This window comes from Hermetia illucens, chromosome 5, assembly GCF_905115235.1.
Source record: "Hermetia illucens chromosome 5, iHerIll2.2.curated.20191125, whole genome shotgun sequence".
NCBI classification, from domain to species: Eukaryota; Metazoa; Arthropoda; class Insecta; order Diptera; family Stratiomyidae; genus Hermetia; species Hermetia illucens.
In genome coordinates this window covers 90,854,976-90,870,622 of record NC_051853.1, presented here as the reverse complement: position 1 = coordinate 90,870,622, position 15,647 = coordinate 90,854,976, and the positions used below count along the sequence as shown (strand labels likewise).

The 15,647-nt window shown below is 40.0% G+C and overlaps 1 protein-coding gene across 8 annotated transcripts in view; it reads right to left on the bottom strand.

Moving 5' to 3' along the window:
* LOC119656582 (syntaxin-binding protein 5) overlaps positions 1-15,647 on the bottom strand; it is an 863,788-nt gene that overhangs the window by 94,920 nt on the left and 753,221 nt on the right. For 6 of the 8 annotated variants that reach the window (XM_038062976.1, XM_038062975.1, XM_038062977.1 and 3 more), the window contains exons 11-15: positions 13,109-13,273; positions 12,702-13,019; positions 8,140-8,282; positions 7,888-8,074; positions 5,358-6,381 (exon numbers count right to left, since the gene is read on the bottom strand). In XM_038062976.1, coding sequence (XP_037918904.1) covers positions 5,358-6,381; positions 7,888-8,074; positions 8,140-8,282; positions 12,702-13,019; positions 13,109-13,273 — 1,837 coding nt within the window. The remainder of the gene's footprint in view (positions 1-5,357; positions 6,382-7,887; positions 8,075-8,139; positions 8,283-12,701; positions 13,020-13,108; positions 13,274-15,647) is intronic. The other 2 variants (XM_038062981.1, XM_038062980.1) reach the window with 1 other exon arrangement.

Here is a 15,647-nt window from a genome sequence, read left to right as displayed (position 1 = left end):
TGTGATTAATGATGACGTAGCAGAAGTCATGTTCTCCTGGATTCTTAAAAAATACATTAAAGCTAACAGATTTATTAGTTTTGTATCGGAAACTGACTATGTGTCGTCGTTTCCGAGATAATTTATATAATTAGATGTATGAAAAGTTTAACAATATTTTGGAAATAAGTTGCAAAATTTCAAAATTGATAAAATCTTGGAGTCACCATTGTTGTTTCTAGTTTTTAGGATCGCTTATTGAAAGTATGAAGGCAGTTTTACGTGGTATTGTGCATGGTATGATAAGAGACGCTGTCAGTCAATAATATGCTCGCAATCGGTGGGAGCCATACATGTACACATAATTTAGAACGAATGGTATTACCTATCATGAATGATATAAATTCAGGAAAGGTTACAATTCTCCTATTGTGTCCGGTAAGTTGTCAGTATTGTAAATGTGCGGTATACATACAGACACGTCAAGGCGTAGGTGAGAGCAAGCAAGGATGTTGCCGGTTTATGACGATTTGGTGCTCGCCGTCGTCCCGAAGTTATCGTCATAAAGAACTTTAATTATGCTTGCCAATGTTAGGATACTAGATTGCAAATGGCCCTACTTTCGTAAGGATTTCCAGCATAAAATTACAATAGTTTCTATCAAAGTATTCGCTATTAAAAGGCGTAAAGCTACGATTTCTAATATCCACCACCAAGTCCAAACCAATCCACTGTCATAAAGAGTACATAATTTATTATTTCACCCTTCTGTTATCCAAGATCATCGAAATTGTAGAAACCAGCAATAGGACTCAAGATGAGTCACAATTTTGGAGAGAAAGTCGGGATGACCTTCTGCTGGAGTACTTCTATGTAAGATTGGAAGGACTGACGCAATTGTGGGCATTATGCGCAGAATTTGGATTAGCACGCGAAGAATATGAACAAAGGAGGACATTTACCAGCGTTCAGATAGGAATCAACGACTTTGAAGTTAAGCCTACAATGCGAATAGCTCGCTCGCTGTGTCAGGGATGGTTATTCTAAAACGGAGAATATAGTCAATGGAGGACATTGAATTACTTTTTCAGGGTTATTGGAGATACAGCACCTAAAGGCTGCTTTTTGTAGAGATGTCAGACCTGAAAACACACTTAGTGCGTGTCAAAGTAATGTAACATCTGAAATCAGTGATGATAATTATGGAGCATCATGGGAATTATCACGAACTCCGTCATGTTATTTACATAGCATGTCGGTTCCAAACCCAGGTAAAGGAGTAGGGTTTGAGGAAACGTACTTTGTACTATCCCCAGTAAACAAAATAAGATACTCGGGGGTTATTCCACTATGCTGAATCCTACTTGATTTCTCTTAACTTGATGGGTCCTGTGACAGGCCAACCCAGAAAATACATCCAATGTCGTTAAAAACAAAATGATCGTGTTGAGTTCTAAGCCTCGGAAAAATGATAGGGCGTTTATCTTAGTCGACGCGGTAGGACGGGCCCCGCTCCTGTCGAGAAATGGGCAAGAGTTCGTAACGCATAGGCTACGTAAGGAAGTAGATGAGGTCGGGGTGGTCATAATATCCCTTCACTTAATGAAGTTGAATTTGATATGATCGAGACTATCGGGGGATTTGGGCTTGAAGAGTTCTGGGTGGAACTTGAATAACTAGGATTGCATTTATAGCGAAGCGACGAAAATCGAAAACTGTTCAAGTTTGCTTCGGTGAACATGTTATGCGTTCTCAGCCATCATTGAAATACCTAGCTTTTGAATCTGAGCTGAGCTTTAAGCCAAGTTAAAGTTTGTTAGTTATCAGCACCCAATATAACTATATATTGCAGTTCAAAGCTGCATAACGATTAAACGCACCCCGAAAATGCTAAAACTACCGGAAACCATCGTACGAGACAGGGATGATTCAGGCAGCTGTTTTAGCCAATGAGGCGGGCTACTTGTAAGAAGCAAGTGTGTGGATAAACCAAGCGAACGAGATCAACGGTTGCGTGTCTGGGAGCAGGCGAAAAATCGATAGGTAAACACACAAGCTAATCTCGAAGGACAAGTATGTGGATTATGCAAAATCGAGACGAGACGTACTATGATTTGACGTAGGTCTTTGTTTTCAGTTGACTGTCCTACAGCTGAATATGTGCCATACCTTCTCTTTATCTGTCCAAAATTTGAAAGTTTAACCTTCAAAATGCGCTATAATAATAATAATAATAAACGTCCATTATTAGTGGAAGGATCAATGCGCACCTCGAGACCAACAACATTCTGTCCGAGGAACAGAAGGGCTGCCGAGTTGGGTCAAGGGGTTGCAAAGAGCAACTCATTATCGACTCGGTAGTTGTAGGACAAGCAACTAGAGGCCAGAGTTCAGTTGCTATATCGATTATGCCAAGGCTTTCGACAGCGTTCCGCATACCTGGCTAATCGATATCCTACATCTGTATCGCATTGATCCGAAACTAATAAAGTTTTTGGCGACAGTCATGGAAGGGTGGCATACCACCTTATCAGTCCGTACATCTGAGGGTGCTAATACCTCAGAGCCCATCCGTATACGGAGGGACATCTTCCAGGGGGATTCATTGAGTCCCCTTTGGTTTTGTATGGCACTGCACCCCCTTTCATGGCTACTGAATGATGCTAGAGGGCATGGTTTTGCAATAAAGTATGGCCTACGTGCTAAGTGCGAACTGACACACTTGATGTACTTAGATGACATCAAGCTGTATGCTGGTACTGACAACCATCTTAGAAGTCTGTTGCGAATAATAGACATGTTCAGCCGTGATATTCGGATGGAGTTTGGATTAGACAAATGTCGAATCCAAGCCATCCGCAAAGGTCATCACGAGCCACATGCCGGACATAGCATTGGTGACCTCCATATCGAAGCTATGACCGAGACAGACTTCTACAAGTACCTAGGAATTCTGCAAGGAACCCATGCTCGAGTTGGTGATCTGAAAGAAGCTCTGCTGTCCGAATTCCTGCGACGTGTAAAGCTGGTGCTGAAATCGCATCTCTCGGGGAAGAATAAAATAAGCGCGTTGAATGTATTCGCCATCCCTTCACTGGCTTATGCATTCGGAATATTGCCGTGGACGAAGACCGATCTGGAAAACGTCCAGCGGCGGATACGGACAACTATATTCAAATTCCGAATGCATCACCCAAAGTCTGCCGTGGAGCGGATGAACCTGCCTCGTGACATCGGAGGTAGAGGCGTGGTTGACGTGGCGGCACAACATCATCGCCAAGTCGACTCGCTGCGCGCTTATTTTTACAGCAAAGAGCAGGCGAGTCCCTTGCATGCGGCTGTCTGTAAGGCAGACTATGGACTGACTCCACTTAACTTGAAGGATCGATCCTCCAATCCTCTGAGTGGGGTGAAGTCGGACCAAGAGCGGGTCGATGAATGGAAGTCGAAGGCAATGCACGGTAAACACGTGAATTAGTAGAGGAAATAAATGTATCGTTCTCAAAGGAAATTATGTTGAAGAATAAGCAAGGCGGAAGCTAGACGCTTCAGGTATGTATTTCTGAGATACTAGACATTTGCCTCATTTGTATCTAGCCCGTGATGTTAATGCATTTATTACATTGTGAGACTATTCACTCGAGTGTCATCCTGCCTCTAGAATGAAGTTAAGGACAGCTCCCACTTATTTTTTAAAAATATTACTATATACTATTATGAACTTTATTTAAGAAGCTATTGGTATGGGGGGTATTGTGAACCCTAGGTACCGAACGAAGGCAGCTTTGTGTTGTTTTTCAGACTTTTGTATTGGGTAGTTTCTCAGTCATATAAATGATCTTTTTCCAACATCTGCACAATGTTACTGTTCATCTTTCTTCGGTAATTATTTGAAGATTTCAGCCTAATTGCCGGTAATGCGTATCATAGGGAGAAAATAGATCGGATCCCCAAAACTACAAATTCAATCTTCAAAGTCTCTATTTTGGACCCCTTCGGATTCATCCCTTTCGTCCTCTCTTCTTGACGTGTCTCTCGACAGTATCCATTAACCAACTTTCACAGGAGGCAGAAGCCTGGCACTTCAAATGATTGGTATTGGATCACTGGCCTCTTTTTTTTTGCTTGTAGGATCTGGAAGTGTACAGTATAGGGACCGTAAATAATTTCAGTTTTTTCGCACTTGGAGTAAGTCTTTTATATATTTCTTTTTATTTTTAAATACATGCACAAAACCACGAGTTAAATGCTAGGTTAACGGAGAATACGAGTACGTTTTTGGCTTCCTGATATTCGTTATATTAACAACAATGGTGTAGTCCATATTTGGGTGAAAAATTGAAGCGCATTTGTAAAAATTTGCAGCAAAATCAAAATCAAAAGCAATACGAAGCAAAACTCAGCACAGCTTCAAGATCCGCCATAATGCTTTTGCGCTATTTTATCTAAACACTTTCATTTGGTTCAATCGTGACAAAAGTATGGAAACCTAAATTCATTGATGCAGTGGTGGTTTGTGTTCCTGAAAAGTTTTCGCCTTTCTTTCTTTTATTTTCTAGACTTTGGAGGATCTTCCATTGAGATTGCCAATAGGTGAAAGAAAGGAAACGAACAACGGATCTAGACGTAAACTCGAAACTAAAGTTCAACAATATTCTGATTTACACTTTCAAACAATTCGCATGTGTTTCTAGATATCATATTCTAGGCTAACAGTCAATTATTGCCAATGGTTAAAACTACTTTTCGGCTATGGAATCAAAATAAACAACTTCTACATGGCAATATCGATAAAGAAACTTTCCAAAATTCCATTACTGAATCCAAATTGTTGGCTATGAGTGAGTAAGGCTACTTAAATAGTTTATATCAACACATCGCACTACAATTGAAAATTTTGCTAGAACTGCTTCGTGAATTTGAACGGATTCAACGAATTCTCTAAAAAGAACCCACTAAATTAATATTACGAATTTAAGTCTTGTTATCCATATTTCTAGGATTAAAAACGGTTATCAAACTGCTAATTTATCAATAAAATGAACTGGGAGGGGAGCGGGGTGAGTGACGATACAGACTGCTTCGAAAACAATAGGAGAAATAAATATAATACGATTACGTGTAAATAAAAAGAAATTGTAAATAGTGTGTCGGAAATAACAATTTAGATTTTATTTCCTCTGTTATTCTGATAGAACCCGATTTTCCTCCTTGTAAAAATCCAATGAAATCAACTTGTGTTGGGAGCCCATCACCTCGGTTATTTGTTTTGGGTGTTTTAGGACAAATACAATGGAGTTTGGTTATTACTAAATGGCCTTCAACGAATATTTTGTGATGTGGTTGGAAGACTGAAAAATCACGAAGTTAATACTTACTGAAGCGTCTCATCAGGTTGCCTGCGAACGACGAGGACTGCTGCTGTTCTGACTTAACCGACTTCGCTCGCAAATCGCGCATTTGATTTGTGTATTTGATATTTGGCACAGAAAGTAATCTTTGGTCGCGTTCACGCTTCTCTTTCTTTTTGAAACGCGGCGGTGGAACTGGTTGTTGCTCCGTAGCCCCTTCAGTATCAAATAAGGGCAAGTCTGCAGGCCGCGAGGTGCGCGCCCCTTCCATAGTCGATGCAAGAGACTTCGTTATAGTGGGTTCGTCGAAGTCAACGCGCTTTGGGACCGCTTGAGGCTGGGACATGGTTCGTTCCTTTTTAGAACGATCCTTCATGGAGTCTTGGAGAATGCCTTTTGGTAAACTTTGTGCAACATTTTGTGTCGAATTGGAATGTGATTGTGACAAGCTTGTCGGTTCTGATGTGTCTGAGTTGCTTTCCAAGTGTTCAACCCCTGCCTCAATATTGCTTTCCTGATTGATCTCCTTATTATCAAGTTCATTTAGGCTGGTCACAATTTGCTTCTCCAAGTCCTCCATGTATTCAGATTTGTCCTGTTCAGTATCTGTGGGAGACGAGGCTGAATTCGTATCAGGAGATATTTCCACTGGGGACAGAGGAGCACCCTCGGTAGGGGCGTAGTAAAAAATCGAACCACGTTTCGTTGATGACGTCCCGCCTTCAGTGAATGTATTTGATAATTTCATATTGACTTTGGATAATTGACGCTTCAAATTGAATCCTTTCCATGATGATGATTTCCTACGAGATTGGTCAGCTGCCTGATATTTGGCACTTTCTTCGGGGGTAATTGCGTTCTCTTCTTCAGTCGGAGTGACGGATGACTCGAGAGCTTCACTTGCCGGTGAAATGGGGCGAGAAGGAGGTGCTACGGTTGTTGGAGTTGTTGAGGTCACTGTTGTTATAATTTGGCTTGCTACTTGCTCTTGAGCTACGGAGGACGGCACCGAGGGGACTACTTTTTGTGGACTAGTTGAGAGGTCAGGCAACTAAAGCAGGTGTATGTTTTTTTTATTACGGTAGCCATTCACTAATTTAATATTTCAGTGTAGTTGTTCTTAGGATTATAATTATTTGCCCAGGAATTGAATGCGATGAAATACTATATTCACTGCGGTGACAATCAATTCCTACAGGATGCACGCTGTATGGAAGCAGTGGCAACTAGGCAATCTTTGTAGGTAAATTGGCATTTATTCCAGATTTTCTTAGGTGCTACTTTCGGTGATTGTTTCACTCTAAGGATTATATATAATGCGTCCTTTTCGACAAATTTAATATTGATCATCATTTTTATGGCTTTTACAAGACCTTTTTTATGACAAGACATTTCTTGGACAAAGAAATAAACGGAAGTATAGCTCTAATAAATTTTACGTAAAGCAAGGTAGGTCCGAGCGATCATCAACCTGATGTCTTGTTTTCGAAGTTAATTGAAAAAATGGCAAAAAAAATGAAACAGTTAGTCCAAATGGGTCCTTCAAAAGCAGACAGACTTCATAAGCGGACTATAAATTTCCGTTAAAAACACGAATAAGATCGAATATCTTGAAGATGTCTTGGATTCAGTATCACAAATTCAAAAAGCCCAATTTAATGACCGGTAATAATTAAGGTAGATTCAGCACATGCCAATTTAAATACAAAGACACGCCCTTCTATTTATATATAAAGTAGAGTCTTCCTAATAATTGTGTCTCAAATTTGTGAGTGCCTGAATTACTTTTCCAATGGAATTGATTCTGTTTTCTTTGTTCTGTAGATACTTGAAGCATAGCAAATAATCATACTGCAAACTTGATCACTGTTAGTAACAAAATATAAAACTAGTTGAATACTTAACATACTAAAACCATCCTTTAACAGCAAAACATCTTAATGGAGTCAAGAGCCCGATTTTTTCATGATTTTTAGTTGAAAAGAAAAACAATGCATTGGAATATGATTGAAATAACTAAAAAACGTTAAAGCACTCTGATGTATTGTGTTGGAATCTTTTGGCGACTTTGCTGACTTTATAACACGTTTCTTCTAATTACTTGGTAGATAAAGTATTTACTAAGCTCTTTCAGGACAAGGTTCAACGGATACGGTCCGATACGTTTCCTTCTGGTATGCTATGACTTCTTATTTTTCGAAACTCATATTCTCGTTCTTATCATGTCTGTTTAATATTTCGCGAGGATGAAAATCGAATAAGTTTGGTGGGTGAAAAAGTTAAATGAAGTATTGATCAAAGAAAGTCGAAAATGGAAACAAAGGCTCAAAATATATAAGAAAAAATGAAAGATATAATCAAATCATGTATACCAAAATCAACTGTATAGGCCGATACTACTGCACTATTGGAAATAATTGTTCAAATTTAAAAATATTTGTAACAGTTTCAACCTAAAATTGTCCTTTTCAGGAATATTTGTTTAATTTTTTTGTTGTTGGAAAAATGTTTATAAATTGTTCGGTTAGTTTCATCTGGGCTGCGGTGGTTCACTTACCTGATCTATACTAGGCGAACGGGTTTGTTCGTCTTTGATTTGTGCAGAATCACCACGTTTTGGACTCTTTGGCACACGAGAATAAGGATCTTGTGCTCCATAGAGATCCGGACTAGCAACGTTTAGAAGACAGATTTTTTGAACAATATCAATAACAGCTATACCATATTCATTTCCGTAGGCCATTCTGGAATTTGAGGGGAATTCATTTGAAATGCGATTCGAATGAATTCGAAATTTATGATAACTTACAATCCATAACTAGAATTTATGCTTAAAGATGTGATTTGGCCTGGATGCGATCCAGTCGTCCATGGCGTTAAACATATTAATTGAGCTTGAAAACCCGGCAATTTCCGTTGGGGACCTGGACGCACTTTTAGCATACCATCGCACTGAAAGTATAGCATAAAAGATTGTATTATTATGATAACACAAAAAAGTTAAACGAGGAATCTATAGTACGGTTATTCAAAAATTCCCATTTTATAAAAAATAGCGCACAGCGTTGCGTTAGTCCATTTAGATAATTATTATTTATCCCGTAAGACTGCAATGCGGCGGTCAAAAGGTAGGAAAAGTCTCAAGGCGAAAAGGATGGAACATAAAACTGGGAAATGCCGACGACAACTCTGCTACCAGATCTTATCTCCACTTCCACGTCGTAATTGGTGGGAGTTCTGTCTTAATCAAAAGCCGAAAACGGAGAATGATGAAGGCGAGTCTGCCGTCCCTAAAAACTAGATAAATTCTACGAATCGGTCCTTCAGGTTGACGATTGGGTAGGGCGGATAACTCTAGATGAAAAATAACTTGTTACGAAGCCACAAAAGGAACCTAGGACTAGATGGAAATTACAACGCCGAACCGGTAACGAAAACGACGAACGACTTGCGCATTTTCTCATAGAATGTGCGCTCCCTGTACAAATTGAAGCTACTAGTGGATACCTTTCCCAACATAAGGCTGATATAATAGTGAGATGGGACAGTTTCCTGGAGAAAAGCCACTACACCGTATATTTTAGTGCCCCTACGTGCTCAGAGCAGGTTTCTTAGTCAGCCAAAAAATTAAACCTGCTGTTATCGGCTTGGAGATTTGGAGATTTTAACAGCCAAGTAGCTACGGAGCCTGTTCACGATACGTTGGATCCCATAGTTTACCTAAAAACACCAATGATAACGGACTGAGTACTATTCAAATAGCACATGTCGTCGTTGGAAGTAAATAATTTGCGCGAAAAGCGGTCCGCAAACTAATTGACCACATGTTGATGGAACGACAAGTTTCACCCTCCATGAATATCGGAACATATAGGGGAGCCAATATAGATTTGCATCACTATCTCGTTGGCATGGTGTTCTGGGCTCGAACAACAACACCGCCTAATATTCCCTCTGGGAACCAGGCGAGAGTGAACACTGAAGCCATCCACAACACAGCCCTCCATAACACCTATAAGGGGGGAATGTATGCCGCAATAACCGCAGCCAACAGAGGTCCTGGATATGAAACATCGACAAATGATCTCGAAGTTACGACCGAGACAGACTTCTACAAGTACCTAGGAATTCCGCAAGGAACCTATGCTCGAGTTGATGATCTGAAGGATGCTCTGCTGTCCGAATTCCTGCGAGGTGTAAAGCTGGTACTGAAAACGCATCTCCCGAGGAAGAATAAAATAAGCGCATTGAATGAATTCGCTATCCCTTCATTGGCTTATGCATTCGGAATATTGCCGTGGACGAAGGCCCGTCTGGAAAACGTCCAGCGGCGCATACGGACTACTATGTCCAAATCTCGAATGCATCATGCAAACTCTGCGGTGGAGCGGATGAACCTGCTTCGTGACATCTGAGGTAGGAGCGTGGTTGACGTGGCGGCACAACATCATCGCCAAGTCGACTCGCTGCGCGCTTATTTTTACAGTAAAGAGCAGGCGAGTCCCTTGTATGCGATTGTCTGCGCTGACTCCAGTTAACTTGAAGGATCGATCTTTTAATTCTCTGAGTGGGATCGTAAACACGTGAATTGTCTTTGGCAGCGATTTCTCGATTTGCATTTGTCGAAGAGATGGCTGTGTGCTGAGGAGTTCTTTGCTGAGACGGAGTGGTTCATGCGTGTCATTCAGGACGGCATGGTCGCCACCCGAGCTTATAAGAAGCTCATCATGAAAGAAGGGTGGAGAATGACCAGTGCAGAATGTGTGGTTCGGCGTTAGAGACGTTGGATCATCTCATTGCCGGCTGCACTGTTATGGCACCGGTGCAATACATCATCAGGCATAATGCTGTATGAAAGATTATCTATCAAAACCTTGCATACAAGATTGGGCTGATCACGGGAACATGTCGGCTTTACCGATATGAGCTGCAAGCAGTACTTGATAGTTACAGCTACAGGTATTGTATCGAAATCCCTCACGGCTTCCCCTCCTGTTCAAACCATGCCGAAGTACACCATTCTGCATACGTGCTCGATGTTGCGGGGAGTTCTGGACGGATTCTCCCATAGACCTACCACCGACTACCACTACCAGCGCCCCTCTAGTTTTTAAGCAGGTAGAATCGTCTGAGCTTAAATGCTTGGCAGTTAGTGCTAGTATTAGGTAATATCCGACATCTGCCGAGATTGTGATAACTCGGAAATAATAATCGTTGGCGCAACAATCCAATTGGATCAGGGCCTTGAAGTGTGTTAGAGTACTACACACACTACACTACAGTACATTGTAGGAGACAATGTGGTCAGCATTGCGCTCGCCTGAGATTATTACCTCGATTTGACTCAGTTATTCATTCACAGCTGAGTCGACCGGTATCCGACGTTAAATTACAAAACAAATTTCACTGCCATCAGTGAAATTTGAACCGCAATCTTCCGTACGGCAGCCTTCTGCTCTAACCACGCAGCTATCCGGACACACGTAATATATGCATATATTATATGAGAATACTCGCTTTCATGTGATACTGACATTCAAAGTCTTGGATTTGCTCAGAAGCGACAACTTTAACCTATTATAACTTTGTTAGTAATGGTGCGATTTGCACCAAACTTAGCAGGATCAAGCTATACGCTATAGCCTACAGATGCAAAATTTCGTGGTGCTAGGATGGACTTAAGGGGGGTTTTGTACAGAATGGGTCCGTGAAAGAAATGATCATTTTTGGCTGCCCACACTCGCCACCTTTCAAACGAATGTCAAAACTGATACATCACATGATTATATTTGGTGAAAAAAATATTTGCACCACCCCCCCCCCCTTTTTGGCTATATATGGAGACTCCTCCCCCCTCCCCCTTAGGTTTGACCTAGAATGATGTAATTCAGTATATACGTGAGCGTTCACAGTTCCCGCTTTTTCACCAAATTTGGTGTCAATCGCTACAACCGTTTCCGAGAAAAATGCGTGTGACAGACAGACAGACAGTAAACCGATTTTAATAAGGTTTGGTTTTACACTAGACCTTAAAAACGATAGAAAATTGATGAGTTGCTCAGATTTTTTCCAAAGGTCCCCAGCTCCATCCCTATCCAGTGGTAAAAAGTTGGTATAAACCTTGATAATAAAATATAGAAAAAATTCTGAATTAGAAATGGAAAATTCTGAATTGGTTTGGAAAATTCTAAATCAGACTTGCAAGACCTATATATAAGAATCAAAGATTAATAAATGAAATATTTTCCATTTTGTTCGATGACGTTCTGCCAACTTTCGGTCTTTATTCGCGAAAAACTAAACATGGCGCTGATTTATCTGAAGGTAACTTTATTCCACACAAGAAGTTTTGAAGGGAGCGAATCAAGTGAAAGACTGACAGTGCAAGGTCCGACAAATATGCTCATCCAACCTCCAATAATTTTTGACGGACCTTCAAAGATTTGTATGATCTGGGACACAACTCCTTTACGAGTGATGAGCTCCGGATTTTTCTGGATGGTAGATTTGGTGCAGATAATCAAGTTCTGCTTGTGGAGTTGTTTGAGGCGAACCAGCGGCACCAAAACCGTTTGTGTTCCATATTATTTTATAAAGCCTACTTTCCTCTCAGCCAGTTATCATTCTTTTTAAAAAGATCGTTTTTGTAAAATTTTAGCAGATTATCGCAGATGTTCATAACGCTAATAAATGAACTTTTGGATTCACGAGGAATTTAAATATCGAGCTTGCATGCGTATCTAGCCTTCTTTAGGTTTTTTAAAATGAGGGTAGTGAGGGGAACACAATTTTTAAATGCAAAATCACAAGAGGTAAATTTTCAAGACTATAAAACCGAAAAGTATGAAGAAAAAATTCTGCTGATTTTACGTAAAATTATGGCCTCAAAATACAAGTCAATTCCGCACATTCTCAAAGTTATTAATAGTGTTTTCACTCTAATGGGAAGTTAGATAACTTCTCTTTAGGAATTCCATTTTATTCAGTAGCAGAAAACATAATATCAACAATGGGAATAGGAAATTTGGTGGAAATTCACTAATTTCAGTGGAATTACATGAGACTTAAAATTTTGCTAAAACAGGATGTTAATTCTTCTCAAATAATAACAAACTAGAAGCGAGTAAATTTATGTAAGATAATATCAAAATTGTTAACGTTTGATTCTGCAAGATCAATATTATCCTTCCAGCTCTTTTGCGGGAGATATTGATTTTAAATCAATGAGGCTTTCGACTTTTTTTTTATTAGAAGATGTTTCTCCATTTCGCAAAACAGCAAATAACTCTTTGATGTCATTCTTACCTAATATACGATACACATATATATTCAAAGAATAAAACGAGGGATTATAATACTAAAATAAATTACCTTTCGTTCACTATCACTTCCACCCTCGGTTTGTTGTTTTGGCAGCGTACGAGGAACAAATTCACATTCAGGACTACAATCACCCTCATCAAAATTTTCATATGCTATTGGTACTTCCAGAACAACTGTTTCCGAAGTACTCTCTAGTTTTCTAAATTTAAAAACTATCACATGTCCGCTAGCACCAGCTATGCATAACCGCCGTGATTCCGCACATAATGCAATTATTTGAACCGCTAAAGGATCTTCATCTGAACCATCCACAGATTTTGTTCGCGGTCTTTCGAATATTTTACTAGTTTTCAATTTGTATAAAATCTGGAAAAGTGTTCAAAGTTGTTATCAGCGAAACTAGTTGTGTGGATCAAAGCTGGGAAACTAGAGAGCCAAACTCTGGATACACTTACCTGGAGGGTACCAGCACTTGCATCCCAAAATTTTATGGAGCCGTCCTGGTGACCGGTAATCACAATTTCAGAATAACTACATGATGCAGGAGACCACTCCCCACCAGAGATGGGCCACTCTCTGTCGGAAAAGCCTGTTCTTCGATTTGATGGATTGCGACCAACCTGCAAATGGAAATTAATAACTTTTAGTAGTTGTTTGGGAATGGAACGCCATGGAACTGTTTGCATTAATTCACATGCATGTACCCACCCAGGGGCATGCAAATACCTCGTTCTAGTATTAGCTGTTGGTATATTGTTTCCTGCATAATTTATGGAAATTATGTTAGCAGTACCAAATTAGCTATCAGTTAGGTAAATACCTACACGCTTTGGAGGAGTATAATTTATCGGATATTTTTGTATTTGCTGGTAAATTATGAATCGTTTATCGCCCAATACAAACATTCAAACTAACCAAACGAAAATATTTTGATGATATTTGAGGAAACAGGACCCGAGTTAATCATTATGTTAATAAGTTCCCCAGTATTTTTGTTCGAAACTATATTTGAATAGTGTTCGAATATTGAGGTAGATATTACTATTTAATTGTAGCTAACGTAGGGAAAAATTATTTGACGAATGTTCGCTCAAATGAAAAGAAGTTCTATTTTACCTGAAGGACACCTGAAAAATATGTCAAAAGAAAATGACCGCCGAATATAACGTTGAAATTAACGGCTCAGGGTAGGAATTTACAGATTCCATACTATCGTCAAATTTCATATCAGTAGGTTAAGCCTTTCTCGAAGTTGGGTGACATATAGACCAGCGACGAGTTGTCAGATGCACTGCACATGCACTCGTGGCAGGGAGTGCATTGACACCTCTGATGGGTGGATCAGAAAGACAATACGAAGGGCATCTCGAACATAAACACAAAATTGGGAAAGGAGAAGGAAATTTACGGAATAGAAGTTTGCAAGCCAAGATGCTGGACCTGAAGAAAATAGTAGAAAATAGTAACCAATGTGAGGAGATTTGCATATATTGCAAGAACTGAAACTATAAGCTTACTAGTGCAAGTAGAGTTCAAACTGCTGATATGCGACTCAAAAAGGAGGTGCTCTCAAGCGGTGTTTCGGGTGCCTTGAATTTAGCCCTATTGGTATTTGGTCCTTTGCCGAAGAGGTGCAAAAAATGTGGGGAAGAAGGCAGCATAATAAAGGGATGAGAAGCTGACCAAGAATGCATGCCTTCCAGGGGAAGGAGCAGCAACACATGGCCAATATTTAGAAGTGTCTTGAACGCGATGAAGAACTGAGACTGATACAAAACAGCTTTACCTATTAAATATCTGTAAGAAGGATATCGAGTGGCCACAATCTATTAAGGATAAAAATAGCCGACGTTTACATTTATGTTTACATCATGTTATGCCATAAGTGGAGATGAAGAAGCGAGAAGTCGAACTCCCAAAACATGGTCCGCGATTTTAACTTTTGGGTCGTGAAATGAGCAGGCTCAAGCACGAGTGGTCGCCTCATGTCTTACTAGAAATGTATCCATTGCGGGAGAGGTTCAAGTCAATCTAATGTATATGTGTATCACATTAGGGAAAGGAGTTGTCTAGTATCCTAGTGGGCATTACACTTACAGCGACTAACAAGTAATTTTCCTGTAAAGAGAATACTGAGATCCTGGGTTGGTCTGTGGAAGCATTTAAGGGTACACAATGGTCGCTATGGTCCTAAGGGGCGGTTGAAAAAAGTAGCTATGATAGTAAAGAAACATGTAACTGATATATGCGATAGATAACGAGTAGTCAACGACGGTCAAACTAGTGGTGAGACGATGAGATCTACGCTTTAGCCAACAAGATTTTGTTAGAGAACCAGATGATTATGATTATGACCGTGTGGGGTACTTTTCCAAACTGCTTCTATTTTTGGTAATAGGCGGAACATGGGGAATTAAGGCTCAAAACCCGCAAAAATTGAAACAGGTCTCATTCTCGGAATCTGTCCAACCGTAAAATTTTAAAAAAATGGCAATAGTGTATTTATGCGAAATCTGGGCCTCAAAATATATTCTATTCCGATATTTGCTAAAAGAAAATTGATAAAAGCGTATTTCTTTATTTGCCCGGAAACTCCCTCAAGTTTATCCTAGAAGTACATTCTTCTTTTTTTTCAGTATCACCAGTATCGAGGATGCTCGACGGCAGACGGAAATCGGTCTGAAGGCATTGAAGGAGCAGCAGAAGGTCAAGGGGAGCACAGGCATCCAATAAACTAAACGTAACACAGCGTATGTTATTGCAAGAATAGTCTCTATGGATCACTGAGTAAATGAGGCGCACTGTGGGTACTAGGAAAGAAAAGAATCCTTTGGAAACGGGAAGAGCGACAGGACAAGAATTACTTAAAAAAACAACAAAAACAGTGGGATGATAAGTTAGACCCACCCAGGAGTAAAATATTATAAGGGAGGTGCCGGAATCGGAAGAAAACTGGCATTCAGTGCTCCCTGGGATAATAAGTTCTCCGGCAGT